The following is a 14,551-nucleotide window of genomic DNA, read 5'->3' as shown; positions in this document are numbered from 1 at the left end:
AGTGGGTGATGGGCAGAGCCCTCGCTGCCCGCTCAGCTGCTGTCTCCCCGCAGCTGGACGCAGATGAGGCCGAGCCCATCCTGGATGAGCGGGAAGGTGTGGATGAGTACAACGAAATGCCGATGCCGGTGTGACCGTGTGCCAGCAGCAAAGCCACCCGCGGGGACGTGCCCGGCCAGGCCCCGCGCTGCCGCCCTGCACGGGACCAGGGGCAGCTGGCACAGGCACCCCACGCTCCCCGTGCCTTGGGGGGGACTCCTGCCAAAGAGATGCCGGCGCACAGCCGCACCCTGGCGGGACCCCTGCAGCCCTCCCGCACCATGCAGGGCCCCTGGTCCCCTTGGGGCACATCCTGACCTCGCCACGGGGCAGAGCCCCCCCAGCTACCCCTCAGCAGAGCTGCAGGTCCTGGCCCAGCCCCTCCACAGCCCCCAGCCCCGGGCTCCCGCCAGACAATCAGGTGTTGCCTAAATCCCACTGTGTTTTATTTAACAGAGTAATTTAAATGGCAATAAACAGCTTTATAGCTAGCACACCAGGTTGAGGGGTGGCCAGGTGGTTGGGGCTGGAGGCGCTGGGGAGCGCCATGCACCCCTGCCCCATGGCTGTGTAAGGGCAGGGCTGCAGGCAGCAGCATCCCAGGCACCAGGTGCTGCTACCGAGGGGACCCCACAACCACCAAGGGGACCCCCATGGCAGACAGCCGGTGCCTGAGCCCTGGGCTGCTGGGCCGGGGGTCCCCTCGTGCTGTGCCCAGCGCAGGCTGGGGGCCGGCCGCCGCCTTGTACTAATAAACAGAATGGACTTTGCACACTTTTCACCGGTTTTATTGTAAATTTAACCCCCCACTTCCCAAGCCCCCCCTCCTCCCGGCTCAGGGCCCAGGGAGCAGCCCCCCCTGTGCAAACCGTCGGCCCTGCAGGGTCTGTCACGGCTCCTGGGACCCCACAGTGGGGGCCAGGCCCAGCCCTCCCTTCCCACAGCAGTGCTGGGAGCACAGGGATCCCCCAAAGCTGCCAGGAGACCTGGCCAGGCCCCGCTGCAGCAATGCTTGCAGACAGGGCTGGGGGGGGCAGCGTGGGACCCCCCCATCCCCAGCACCCAAACACTCCCCTACGCACCCAAGTCATACCCCTTCCCCTGCTAACAGCAATAAATAATCTCACACTACCCCAGCCCCACATCAAGGAGCAGGTGCCCATGCCTGGCCCCACACACCCCTCCCGGCATGGGGGACAGCTCTGTCCCCCCCTAACCAGGGGAAAGGGGCTGCAGCAGCCGCCTGCCCCCTCCCCGCTCTGCCCCCTCCCGCCCAGGGCCCGGCACGTTTGTCCCTCAGAAGCGCAGCTCCCTCAGCTTCTGCCGCAGGTAGTGCTTGGCCTCCTCGATGCCACTCACCTTCTCCAGCTCTGTGTAGGGCAGCTGAAAGAGGACAGGGAGAAACTGTCAGAGCAGCCCCCCCCCACCAGCACCCAGCCTGGGGCTGCCTGGGACACCCGGCTGTGGTGGCAAGGTGGAAGAAGTAGGGCTTGGGCCCCTTCCTGGGGAAGGAGAACAGCGCTGCTCCTTCCAAGGGGAGCGAAGGCAGAAGCAGCTGACAAGCCCCAGCGCTGCATCCCGCTGCCCCCAGGGCAGAGGAAGTGAGGGGACTGCCCAGTGAGGGACATGCCTTCCCAGCATGTCACCCCTGCACCTGGTTGCCTACTCTGGCACCTGCACGCACAGGCAGCCCCATCCTGATCCCTACGCCAGCTGGGACGAGTCCAGCACACACAAGGTGCACACACAGGCAGGATATGCAGGGCTAGGGGAGCTCCCAACCCTTACCCCCAACCTTGAACCCCAGCCAGGGTTGGAGGGCAGATGGATCTGGGCCCGTGCCCTGTCCCTCCCCTTGGTGCCAGCTGTCTGGGGACAGCCCAGCAGGGACTTTTCTAAAAGGCCCCGGTCTCTAAAACCTCCGCTCACAGCTCAAGGTCCTCCAGGCCCAGGTCTTGTCACCCTGCAGTGACAGCCCCAGCTCCTCCTGCGTGCCCACCCCAGCACAAGGCCAGGAGCACCAAAGGAACCAGGCAAAGCTGCACTGCAGCAGCTGCGGGAAGGGATACACAGGGACACAAAGAGGAGACTCCAGCTACCACCAGTGTTCCCTCCACATGGGTGTCAGGCAGAATCCATTGGGGTGTCTGGAAACTGCTGGTCTGACATTCCTGATGGCAGCACCAGTGCTCATGGAGCAGGACCAAGGGTAATCACAACCCACACAGCCATGCAGCAGCACAGGAAGGGCAAAGAGCACTACACCACGGTGACAGGATCCCTGCACCCACCCCAACCCCAGCCCAGCCCTTGGTGCATTTCACTGCTCAGGAACAATGCCCCATCCCTCCTGGGAACATGGAAGTACAAGAAAAGCTCTCCCTGAGGCTTGGAGATCCTGCTTAGAGAGGAAGCAACACAGGGATGGAGGCACCCAGGCACCATCTCAGTGCAGGCTGCAGTGCACCATGGACACCAGAGCTGCCGCTCCTCAGGTGCTCAGGCCTGGGGCTGGAGAGGGCAGGTGAGCTTCCACGCATGGGGTATCATGACACACAGGCATTTGCCTACAACAGAGGAAGCTTTTTCTCACCAGCTCATTGAGAAACAGGTCTAATAGCAGGCATCCTGAAGGGACAGGGTGGGAAAAGTTGGCACAGGTGACCCAGGGACCCCACGGAAAGGCTAGATCCAGACATGGGTGCTACACAAGGTCCACGACCTGCCTGCGACCATCACGGATGAGCAAGTGGGATGGGACAGAGACAAACTGCGGCTGCCCCCAGGATAGAGGACAGGCTGCAGACGGGCACTGTTCTCCAGTCCCACACAGGCCAGGGGTGAAGGCGGCTGCTAACTCTGCACGGGGAGAAGGAACCAAATCCTCTGGCTGCAGGGAGTCTGAACCAAAGGCCTCTGGCAGTTGTGGTATGGAGCCACCTCTTTGCACTGCTTCATGCTCCCTTCCTCATGGCCCAGCTCCATGGGGTCTGCCTCCCCAGCAGGCTGGCCCTGCAGACACGAAGGAAGAATCAACAGCACAGAAAGCTCCTTCAAGCAAACAGGCTGGAAGCAAGAAGTGCCAGAGCAGGGCAGGGCTTGTGGGAACATCAAACCTGGCCATTATTCAGGGCAGGATACTGGGAAAGAAGGAGCATGTCCTTACCCAGAAACTTCCAAGGGAAAAGAGCTGCTGTCAATAAAAGGCCAGGACCATCAGGGAGAGGAACATCTACCTTGGAAAGGGTGAGCCCCAGAGCATCTCTGGAGAGTGGAGGATCTGAGGTAGGTGACCCTGCAATAGCACTCCCAGCCTGCCAGAAGGGTGGAAGCAAGGCACAGGTCTACCTGAGGATGGAGGCAAGGAAGGGTCTGGGTACAAGACCTGGTGATGTCACAGAATCACACACTGGTTTGGGTTGGAAAGGACCTTAAGACCACCTAGTTCCAACCCCCCTGCTATGGGCAGGGACGCCTCACACTGGACCAGGTTGTTCCAAGCCCCATCCAACCTGGCCTTGAACACTGCCAGGGATGGAGCATTCACCGCTTCTTTGGGCAACCTGTTCAGTGCCTCATCACCCTCACAGGGAAGAACTTCTTCCTTACATCCAACTGGTTTTATAACTTCCCCTGTTTAAATTTAAACCCATTTCCCCTTGTCCAATCGCTACAGCCCCTGATGAAGAGTCCCTCTCTGGCATCCTCTGCAGTCACCACAGGCAGCCCCTGCCTGCTGTGCCACGGCAGGAGCGGGTTCTCCTGGGAGGAAGCCCTGCTCAGAGATACTGACAAATCCACACCTGCCACTGCCACGATCAATGGCATCCAAGAAGGAGCACGGCCCTGGCACCATCACAGACATACCCAGACAGCTTAGCAGCGTGCCAGACACGCCAGGCATCCAGCGCCGGGCAAGCAGACACATGGCAGTGCAACAGCCAACAAGAGAAGGCCCTAAACTAAATGTAAGGATGGCTGAGCTGTGAGCACTGTGTCCAGCTGGACCAGTCACAAGCTGCACACCCAGGAGTCACCATAGGGCCTGACACCATTTAGTGTCCTCATCAGCGACCTGGACACCGGCACCGAGTGCACCCCTGGTGAAGCTGTGGATGTACAAAATGGGGAGAAGCTGATGCACCAGATGGTTCTGCTGCCTTCAGAAGGACCTTATGAACAGGCTGGAGAAACCAGTCTGCAGTGCTCCCTTGGAGAAAGGAGGCCAGTGGCAACCCAGGCTGCGCTAGGAAGAGCACCGGACTACCCGGCGGATAAAGAACTGGCTCGATGTCTGCACGCAAAGAGTTGTGGTCAATGGCTCAATGTCCAGTTGGAGACCAGTAATGAGTGGTGTCCCTGAGGGATCGGTGGTGTGACCGATCCTGTTCTCATCTTTGTCGGCGACATGGACAGTGGGATTGAGTGCGCTCTCAGCAAGTTTGCTGACAACACCAAGCTGTGTGATTCGGTTGATATGCTGGAGGGAAGGGATGCCATCCAGAGGGACCTTGACACACTTGTGAGGTGGGCTGATGCCAACCTTATGAAGTTTAACCAAGCCAAGTGTAAGGTCCTACACCTGGGTCGGGGCAATCCCAGGCACTGCTACAGGTTGGGCGGAGAAGAGATTCAGAGCAGCCCTGCGGAGAAGGACTTGGGGGTGTTGGTTGACGAGAAGCTTAACATGAGCCGGCTTCAGTGTGCGCTTGCAGCCCAGAAAGCCAACCGTATCCTGGGCTGCATCAAAAGAAGCGTGACCAGCAGGTCAAAGGAGGTGATCCTGCCCCTCTACTCCGCTCTTGTGAGACTTCACTTGGAGTACCGTGTACAGTTCTGGTGTCCTCAACATAAAAAGGACATGGAGCTGTTGGAGCGAGTCCAGAGGAGGGCCACGAGGATGATCAGAGGGCTGGAGCACCTCCTGTATGAAGACAGGCTGAGAAAGTTGGGGCTGTTCAGCCTGGAGAAGAGAAGGCTGCGTGGAGACCTCATAGCAGCCTTCCAGTATCTGAAGGGGGCCCATAAGGATGCTGGGAAGGGACTCTTCATTAGGGACTGTAGTGATAGGAGAAGGGGTAATGGCTTCAAACTTAAACAGGGGAAGTTCAGGTTAGATATAAGGGAGAAGTTCTTTACAGTGAGGGTGGTGAGGCACTGGAATGGGTTGCCCAAAGAAGTGGCAAATGCTCCATCCCTGGTGGTGTTCAAGGCCAGGTTGGACAGAGCCTTCGGCGACATGGTCTAGTGCGAGGTCTCCCATGACAGGGGATTGGAACTAGATGATCTTAAGGTCCTTTCCAACTCTAACCATTCTGTGATTCTATGGGAGGCAGCGGATCCTTGTCTGCTGTTGAGCACTGGTGAGACACAATCAGAGTGTCCAGTGATGAGCTCTCCAGAACAAGACATGGATGAGCCAGAGCACATCCAATGCAATGCCACGAGGATGATCACGGGACTACAGCATGTGATATGCGAAGAGAGGCTGACAGCAGCATCTTATATATGTGCAAATACCTGACAGGCAGCCATAAAGAAGAGAGAGTCAGACTCTTAGTGGTGCCCAGTGAGAGAGAGATAGAGGCAAGGGCACAAACCTAAACCACCAGAAACCCCACTTAAACTTAAGGAAAAACTACACACACACCCCTGCCCAAATGTAAGAAAAAACTCTTCTACTGTGAGGGTAAAGCAGCACTGGCCTTGACCCTGGAACAGGTTACCCAGAAAGCAACCTCTCTGTGAGACATTCAAATCTCAAGCAGTTATGGTACTGAGCACCCTGCCTGTGTGAGCCAGCGCTGGACGGGGTCATCTCCAGCAGCCCCTGCCAATCTAAGCTACTCTGAGATCCAGTAAAGGTATGAGAAGAAGAGGAAATGAACCTCAAACAAGATGAGCAAGGACAACCAGCAAGCTGTGAAGCAGCTTCAACTCAGGAAGAAGTTGAACTGCCTGGGGTTCTTCATCTTAAAGGGGTGGCCAAGGGGAAGCAATTCTGGAAACACAAACATAGAAGGTGGTAACTGCGGAGCTGCTCTTCTCTCCCTCGTGGTACCAGACCCGGCAGCACGCGTTAGCTGAGCTGACAGGTTTAAAACAAACAGGGCTTGTTGCAGGTGATAGTGCCTGGAGCTGCTTGGCACTGGACGCCACAGGTGTGGAAGAGCGAGCAGGCTCAAAGAGGAATAAAAAGCTCCCAGAGAAGAGGTCCACCGGGGCAATCAAACACAGCTCTCCAGGCAGGTGCAGGAGTTCTCAGGCTCTCTGTGATCCACTTCACTCATTTTCCAACCATCTGCCACTGTCTGCTGCTGGAGAGGGACTAGAGGGGATGGGACCAGCGTGGCCACCCTCACACACCCAAAGGGAGCCAACCACACCAGCAGCTGGCCCACCATCACGCTGAGCAGAGGGGAGGAAGGAGCTCCCATGGCCTCGGTCATGCAGGTCCTGACACCTAATGGCATGCAGCAGGACAGCTCTTGCTTGCCTGCACTCTTGCCCTTCTGCCTTGCTCCTCAGAGATGCTGTTAGTAATGTAATGGTCACCAGAGACAGCTTGAGACAGGACACAGACCCTCAAGCTGGGCCACGGGCAGGGTGTGCACAGTCCCTGGCTGCTGTTGTGCAGCACAGGGCAGGCAGGCAAGGGCAGCTCCGGGACGCGGTGGCACAAAGCTGGGAGTGGAGGCAGCTGTGCCAAGCACCTTCCCCAGCCAAGGGCATCCCGGAGCCCAGGCACACAGCGAGAGCCTGTGGCACCGGCTGGGAGCGCTCCTCCGTGCAGAAAAGCTGCTCAGCCCCACAGGTGCCCATCCCAAAACCCAGCACAAGGGAGACCCAGGGTGGGCTGCATGGGAGAGCTGGGCCTGCTGCACTGCCCTGCAGTGATCTCCAAGGGATCTCCAAGGAAATACCACACTGTGAGTCACGGGACTGCCGAAGCTATGCATAAACAAAGGGCTTCTGAACTACGTACACTGCAAATTGTGAAATGAGGAGGAGCTTCGTGTTGGCACACAGCGCCGTCAGCAGCAGGGAGGTAAGGAGCTTTAAGAAATGGTTATGGGACTGCTTAATAGATCTATGACTGTAATTCAGGTGACCTCTGAAGTGGAGAAGTAAACAGTAATGAGAGGCTTGCCTGTTTTCCTCAGAAAGATCCATCCTCCCATTACAAATCATCCCACAAAGAGTCTTGCAGAAGCTGCACACCTCAAAACAACGTCTGAAGTTACCAAAGAGGTCTGGAGACAATTACAAAGGTGTTCGCAAAGCCTCGAGGCCTTCTCCATTCGCAGCTCTCACCACAGACCAGCCAGAGGCTGCACCCAAAGAGGCCAGGGCTCCAAAACCAGCACTGAAGGGAGGTTTGCCTTGCCTCACCTCACCTCCACCACAGCGGCAAGAGTCATGCTGCAGAACCCACAGCCTGGGTCACAGTGCAGGGTATCAGCCTGAGCTACATCCCCACTTCATTTCCACCTAGAGGCACTGCAGCTGGTGTGTCTGCTGGGCCCAAGCTGAGCCAGCATGCCCTGCTCCCCTCCCTGCCTGGTGAGCTGGTTGTCTCTCAGCTCCAGTCCAGGATTCCTGCAGCACCAGTGGACAGGAGGAGCTGTCCTTGTCCTTGCCTTCTACCAGTCACATGGAAAAAGTCTTGGTGGGGGGAGAGGAAGGCAAAAAGGAGCTGTGAGGATGAGTCACTGCTTCCTCTCACTAACAGCAAGCATGAAAGGAGGAAGGAGGGCTCCCATTGGGAGTGTATGCAGTGGAGATGCCAGCTCTCTAGCCCATCTTGCCGCAGGGCCATGGGTGGTTTCTGCCTGAGGGAGGGAAGGGGGCAGCCCCCCACTTACCTGAACCAGACAGTAGCCCAGCAGTCGCAAGTGCCTGTCCCTCATGGCTCGCGAGCCCACCAGGATGTCGGAGTTCTGGCAGTAATGCCACTTGTCATTGACCGACAGCACCACCCTGCAGAGGACAGAGGGGGAGGAGGACAGTGTTACCCATGGCACAGACCCTGCAGGCAGGACGGGCAGCAGTGCCACCCAACTCCCCACGACAGCAGGGGATGAAGGGCAGTTCGGTACCTCTGAATCTCCTCAGCTCCCTGTGGGCCATCGCCAGGCCCTCGCTTGGGGCTGGGCCGGCACGGAGAGGGTGGAGGGCAGGCGTCCTCGCTGGGGGGGGGACTCCTTTCCTCCGTCTCCTCCTGCGCCTGCTCCCCCTGGAAGCAGTTGTGATCGTGGCCAGTGCAGCTGGCAGTAGCCTCCTCCTCCTCCTCCAGGATCTTGCTGATAGGGAACTGGAAGAGCGTGGCTGTGGAGGTGCCCCTGGGGGAGCAGTCAGGGGTGCCAGCTGGCTGTGCGGAGAGGCACTCGGAAGGGCTGCTTAACGTGGAGCTGCCCTGGCTCTCCAGGGAAGACTCTTTGCTCAGGCTGCAGTAATAGTCCGAGGGGGGCTGGTAGCAGGGCCCCCCCGGGGCAGGGCAAAGCGTGGGGAGGAACCTCCCGGCCAGGTTGTTCTCCCGGGAGCCCGGGGGGCTGCTTGGCGTCTCTGGAGCAAATGGGGCAAAGTCCTGCAAGTCCGAGGTGAGGGCCAGGACGCTCGAGCGCAAGGAGATGGCGGCAGGGGATGTTGTAGTGTGGACAGAGGGAGCCTTGGAAGCTGCAGGAACACGGGAAAGAGGCAGCACAGTGCCCGAGCGGTTGATCCACAGCAGGAAGTCTGCGGAGAGAGAACAGGGATCAGTAGCAGGCTTTAGACCCCTCTAATGATGTGACATAGGCTCGGGGACCCTGCGTGTCCAAAGTGAGAGACTGCACCAGCCAGCCCAGCAGACAGGGACACAGAGAGAACCTCCACACCAGGTGAGCCCTCCTGTGGTGGAACAGCTCAGGGAGCTTTGTCCTGAAGTGCTGGGAGAAGGCAGTATCATGGGGAAGGTGGTGACAAAGCAGCCAAATCTAGTTCTGCCCTGAATAAGCTCCCACCCTCGGGCCTCCCTCAAGCACTCAGGCAGCCGCACGGCTTCTGCTGTGCCCACAGCCCCACGCATCCCACTGCCAGCACCCCGAGCCATGGCGCTGCCCTAGTGCAGCCAAGCTACCTGTGCAGTATCCTGGGGGCAGCACCTCGTCCTGCCGATAGCACTCTTCTCCCACCAGCTGCCGCAACGCCTCAGCCACCAGCCCCTTGTAACTAAGGGAAAAGGAATAGTCAGAAGATGCAGTGGGGAGAGCCGCCAGCCTGTCCCTTCAGGCACTGCCAACCTGTGTTCTCCCTCTGAGCACATCTGTGCAGATGTGAAGGCCCCTGGGAGCGGGAAATAAGGAGAGGCTTTGGGCTCTGCTGTTCTGGGGCAGGGCGGGGACATGCTTCAGCTCCTTCAACAGGAAAGCTCCCCTCAATACTGTTACACCAACAGCATATTCTTCATCCCCAGAAGTGTTGTCAAGCACTGGAACAAGCTGCCCAGGGACATGGTGGAGTCACCACCCCTGCAGGCATTTAAAAGACGTGTAGACGTGGCTCTTTAGGGACGGGGTTTAGAGGTGGCACTGGCAGTGTCAGGTTTGCACCCCGCGCTCCCAGCCGTGCTCTCCCCCCGGGGCAGCCCTCCCTTCCCTCCCTCCCCAGCGCTGACCTGTACTTTCTGTTGGCCTCATCGGCTGTGAGGGCGTGCTCGAACATGAGGACGCGGTAGCGCGGGTCGAGGCGCGGGCCGCTGTAATCGCGGAACTCCAGCTCCACCGCCGCGTCCAGCAGCGAGAGGTAGCGGCGCACGATCAGCGCGTAGGGGCTGCCTGCGGGGACAGGACCTGGTAAACCCTGCCCCAGCCACGCTCCGGGTCTCTCCAATGCTTCCCAAACCCGCCTCCGCCCCAGCCCCGAGCTGTAACGCCTGGAAATGGCCCGACATACTCATAACATTGGTGATGAAAGCTGGGGAGAAGACTTGGTGCAGGACGGTCTGTGGGAAATGGCTGAGCTGAAACATGGACATGAGGATGTTGACGGTTGCCAGGGGTGAGCTGCCGGCCTTCTGCTCCAGGATGGCCTCCAGCTTGGGGAAGAGCTCGCTGTGGTTGGATGGGCGGTAATTCATGCGGCTGAAGGGAAACACCAGCTTCTGGATCACCTGCGGGCAGGAGGAGAATGAGTGGGGCTGGGCCAGGCAGCGGGACAAAGGACAGGCCAAACCTGCCCAGAGCTGGGCAGGAACAGGCTCTCACAGCCTGTAAGAACCAGAGCACATCCTGGTTGGTGCCAGCAAGATGAACCAGCCCAAAGGCAGAGAAGTGATGTGGTTCCCCCAGCACCAAGGCAGCTCTGGAGCCAGCCCCAGGCATCCGTCCAAGCTGGGGTGAACACTCACCTTGCTGTCGAGCTGCTCCCCACGCTTCAGGAGGAAGTTTGCAATGGTATCAAGCAGCCGTGGCTCACGCAGCCGGTGCCGGGCCACGTACTTGGCGATGAGGGCCATGGTGTAGGGGGTGAGGTTCTCTGCCTTCCTGGGGAGCCACTCTGCACAGAGCAAACCACAGCGGGATATCCGTCAGAGAGGCCTGGCTCTGTCCCAACTGCAGCTCTCCAGGAGCCACTACAGCCAGGGCAGGAAAGGCAGTGCAGGCAGGTGGGAGATAACAAGACCCAGAGCAAAGCCATCTCTCCTGAAACCCAGCAAATATCATTATGTGGCTTGTGAGAGGCTCGGGGAGATTCCAGTCATGTGCACCCCAGGAGGCACAGCTAGAACGTGCACAGAATGGGGTCCCTCCTGTAGAAACCCCACCGAAAACAGCCTGCTCCCAGTCTCGAGGCAAGGCAGGCTCCCAACCCTGGAAGAACTAGGCTGGGAAGTCAGTGACAGGGCTGCCATAGCACAGAGCATCTCCTGCTCCGTTCTCACCTAGGCATTGAGCTCCTGGTGCTCAGCAATGCCCCAGCTGGTGCTGTCATAAACCTGGATGCCCTCTGGGGCCAGGACAGGAGACTCCAAGGCTGCCAAGTGCATGGACAGAGCCTGGAAACCCCTGCAGGGGGGAAGAGTGGGCATGGACCCTGCCCTCACCTGCCATGCTGCGGATGAAGCGCTCTTGACGGTTCTCGTAGAAGAGCTGAGAGCTGAAGATGGCCTCCAGGGCCTTGTTGTTCGCCTCCTGGGCGCACAGGGCCAGCATCTCGTCCAAGAGGGCCAGCTCGTGCTCCCGCATGGCACTCACTTGCCCCAGCGTGTGCCTGACGAGGCGCAGGATCTTGCGGTTGTTGATCAGCTGCTGGTCGGAGGCCGGGTGTCCCTGCAGCGCCTGCGCCCGCAGCCGGTAGTAGGAAAGGAGCAGGAAGAGGGTCTGGGGGTGCCGCTCCTTCTCCAGGTGCCGCTCCAAGCTGCTGAGGCAGGACTCGACCAGGGGGTGGGGGCTGGATGGGTGCAGCCTCATCACGCTGCTGAACACCATGGAGACATCCTTCTGGTTGAAGCGGCCCAGGCGGCTCCGGGATTCGTCCTCCAGCACTCGCACCAGCGGCGACTCCCCGGGCAGGCCTGTGACAGGGAAGGGATGAGGGATGTCCAGACCCCACCTCTCGTCTTCACTAGGCACAACCGTCCTCGTGGGCTCAGGCACGAGACTACAGCCGGAGGAGGGCAGGTTTGCCGTGTCAGTGATCAAACCAAAGGTGACAAAGGGAAAGGGAACGGTCTGGTAAAGCCTGACCACAACATCAGGGCATCTGCACCATGGAAAAAGTCACGTGGAGCTGCTGGGTTATTCCCCCCAACTCCATCAAAACGGAAGTCCTTTAGTTCATCTGCAAAAGTGAGGTTTATATCTTAACTCTCCAACTTCTTAAGCATAAATAAGACACCTCTAAAAGTACTTTAAAAAAAGTTGTGGTTGGAAAACAAACAAGAAATCAGCACATCACTGAAATAAAAGCTGTCTCTGTGTGATGGGAACTAATCCTTTCACATCTCCAGCCTTCTCCCTTTTCCTACTGTAGCTTCAGTCTTTCAAACCCGACTCCTGGGGAAAACGCTCGCCCCCAGCTCTGGGTGTATTATTCAACCAGGGAAAGACGAGAGGCCAGGCGCACAGGAAAAAGGCAAAGGCCATCCTCCGTGTGTCAGGAGAGATATGACCAGGAGACACATGAAGCATTAGGCACCGTATGAGGCCCTGGTAGCCCACTGCTCTCCTGAGCCAGCTGACAAGATTTCAGTTTTCAAAAGGGCTTTAAAGCAACTGAGGCAGCATGGGGTAAGTCGCTGCGTTTCATCATTAATCAAAAATCAGCCAGAAGGTGGAAAGTGAAGAATTGGTCTGAGCAGTTGCTTTGTTCCTTAAAGAAGAGGCGGGTGAGTGTTTTTATTAATGAGCTGGTGAGCGTGGTGAGCAGGGGAGGGCGGCTGACAGAGAACAAAGTGTGGGTCAAATCCACAGCAGGCCGGGGGGAGCCCGGCTGAGGGCAGAGGCGCCTGGCAGCCCAGGGCTCAGCGTCAACAAACACAAGGCGCCGAGAGACAGAGCGGGGAAGAGCAGGAACTTCTTCCCTCCCCCCTCCAGCAGGATCTAGAGTTACTGCATCAACCCACGGACGGCACCGGGCGGCTCAGCCAAGGCCTGAGCCCAGCGTGCAGCGGCAGTGGGGGCAAAGATAAAAGCAAACAGCATGGCAGGAGACGCATGCATGGGGCTGGCAGCAACCGCTGGGGTGGGGAGGGCATGCACCATGGGGTACCTGCCAGGGACCCTGGTACCGCCAGGGCAGGCAGGGGGATCCGCAGGGCCCTTGGGGGTCCCCAGCCCAGTGAAGGCTCCATAACACCCAGGGGCTGCTGCTGAGCAGGAACCCAAACCGGCTTGAACCTTCTCTCCTGAATATTAAATGCCCACCAACACAGGACACAAGGCTTGCAAAGGGTTTAGCCAAGATCTCGCATCTCACACTTCGATGCTCGGACGTTTCCCTAATTTTCAGGGCTGGAACAAAACTCAAGGAGTGGTTTATCCCACATCCTGCCAGGCAGCGCTGGCCACCACTTTGGCTTCCCTTCGGGCTGACTGCTGCAGCCAGCTGAGCTCCTCCCCGAGCAGCCAGTCCATTCTCCCAACCCCAAGCACAGCCTCCTCCTCCTCCTCCTTCAAAGGGCACGGCTCCATCTGCCACAGAGCCGTCACACGTCCATCCACACACAAACCCGGACAGCAGTGCCTGTCTCAGTATGTCCTGCCCCCTTCCACGGCAGCTGGACAAGCCAGCTTTCCTTTCACCTCACAGACCACACGCTGGCCCATGTCCCGCTGCCCCACTGCCCTCCACCTTCCCATTTGCTGTGGGTGACCCCACACAGGCCAACGCCGGCCGCCCAGACACTCACCCAGCGCAGCGGCAGCGTACAGGCAGTTGACAATGCTGAAGTTATCGAACTTGGAGCAGCCGCTGATGATGGCCTGACAGAGAGTCTGGAACTCCGGCTGCTCCAGCACCTGGCCGGGCCCACGGCTCTCCCCATTCACCGCAGCCTGGCCCTGCTGCTGCTGCTGCAAGAGCTGGCCCAGCTTGTGCAGGGCGATAGGGTAGTGGCTGGCAGACACCTTGCTGGGGTTCTGCGTGACCCACCGCAGCACCTCCCCCACGCTGCGGGAGCGCTCGATCAGACGCTTCATTGTGAAGAAGGTGTCATAACTCATCTTCTCGTGGATGAAGTTCCAGCTCTTCCTCTTGCCATGGCCTCGAGTCCTGTAGGCGTCTGGGGGGAAGGTGTGCAGCAGCCCATGGCCGTAGGGGTCCAAGGGGAGCAGCACGGCCCGCTGCTTCGCTTTGCCGGCACAGTAGCAGGTGGGATACATCCCGGCCCCGCTCCGGTCACCAGCAGCCAGGCCCTGCAGGACTCCGGGCCACACGCTCTCCCGGGTCAGAGCACGGAGCCATGGCAGCAGGCGCAGCATGGCGAGGGCAGGGCGGCTCGGGAGGCTTCAGAGAACCGGGAGACCCTGGGGATGAGAGCGGGGCGGGAGGGGGGTAAGCTCGGCAGCAGCCGGTGAGGGGCACACGGAGCCCGCACCGGGACCCCCCACCCGCCCGGATCCACCTCAGCGCGGGGGTGCCCGCCCCACAGACCCCCCTCTCCGGAGCCCCCCGGCCTGCGCAGGTGTCCCCACCCCGACGTCCCCCCCCCACCGCCCCATCGCCTCCCCCGGGCCCCGCAGACCCCCTTTGTCCCAGGAGCCCTCGCGCACGCAGATCCCCGCCCGGTACCGCCAGGCCGCACCGAGCGCTCCTCCGCGGTACCGGGAGCGCGGGGCCGGGCCCGCGAACGTGGGGTTCCCCCATCCCGCCCCCCCGGGCCCAGCCGTGCCCCGCGGTGCCGGGCCCTACATGGCGCTCGCGGCCGCGCTGTGTCCCGCCGCCGCCGCCCCGGCCGCTCAGCGCCGCCCGGACACCGAGTCCGCCATCTTCCCGACAGCCCCCGCCGGGCCGCGGGCTCGGCCCCGCCCCC

The 14,551-nt window shown here is 59.7% G+C and overlaps 2 protein-coding genes across 5 annotated transcripts in view; one reads left to right on the top strand and one right to left on the bottom strand.

Annotated features, from left to right (window-relative positions):
* SLC4A2 (solute carrier family 4 member 2) overlaps positions 1–814 on the top strand; it is an 18,779-nt gene extending 17,965 nt beyond the window's left edge. For 3 of the 4 annotated variants that reach the window (XM_030492642.2, XM_030492648.2, XM_030492654.2), the window contains one exon: positions 54–814. In XM_030492642.2, the coding sequence (XP_030348502.1) occupies positions 54–134 (81 nt within the window). In that variant the 3' untranslated portion in view covers positions 135–814. The remainder of the gene's footprint in view (positions 1–53) is intronic. The other variant, XM_030492633.1, reaches the window with a different exon arrangement.
* FASTK (Fas activated serine/threonine kinase) lies at positions 811–14,551 on the bottom strand. Its single transcript, XM_030492668.1, has 10 exons — positions 14,431–14,551; positions 13,430–14,045; positions 11,123–11,593; positions 10,427–10,575; positions 9,973–10,189; positions 9,695–9,854; positions 9,158–9,249; positions 8,139–8,775; positions 7,905–8,019; positions 811–1,422 (listed from the first exon to the last, which is right to left on the bottom strand). Exons 2-10 carry the CDS (start codon positions 13,998–14,000, stop codon positions 1,336–1,338), a joined length of 2,499 nt encoding a protein of 832 aa, XP_030348528.1. The 5' UTR covers positions 14,001–14,045; positions 14,431–14,551; the 3' UTR covers positions 811–1,335.

The sequence above is a fragment of the Strigops habroptila genome, chromosome 1 (assembly GCF_004027225.2).
Source record: "Strigops habroptila isolate Jane chromosome 1, bStrHab1.2.pri, whole genome shotgun sequence".
Lineage (NCBI taxonomy): Eukaryota > Metazoa > Chordata > Aves > Psittaciformes > Psittacidae > Strigops > Strigops habroptila.
This window is presented reverse-complemented; position numbering and strand designations above follow the sequence as displayed.

What these genes read in the sequence shown, in the direction of transcription:
- FASTK (XM_030492668.1), bottom strand. Translation starts at nt 14,000, where the DNA reads ATGCTGCGCCTGCTGCCATGGCTCCGTGCTCTGACCCGGGAGAGCGTG. An exon ending in TTTCATCACCAATGTTATGA is followed by an intron (nt 9,855 to 9,972) that starts GTATGTCGGGCC and finishes CTGTCCCCGCAG; the next exon opens with GCAGCCCCTACGCGCTGATC. An exon ending in GCCCCCAGGATACTGCACAG is followed by an intron (nt 8,776 to 9,157) that starts GTAGCTTGGCTG and finishes CTCTCTCCGCAG; the next exon opens with ACTTCCTGCTGTGGATCAAC.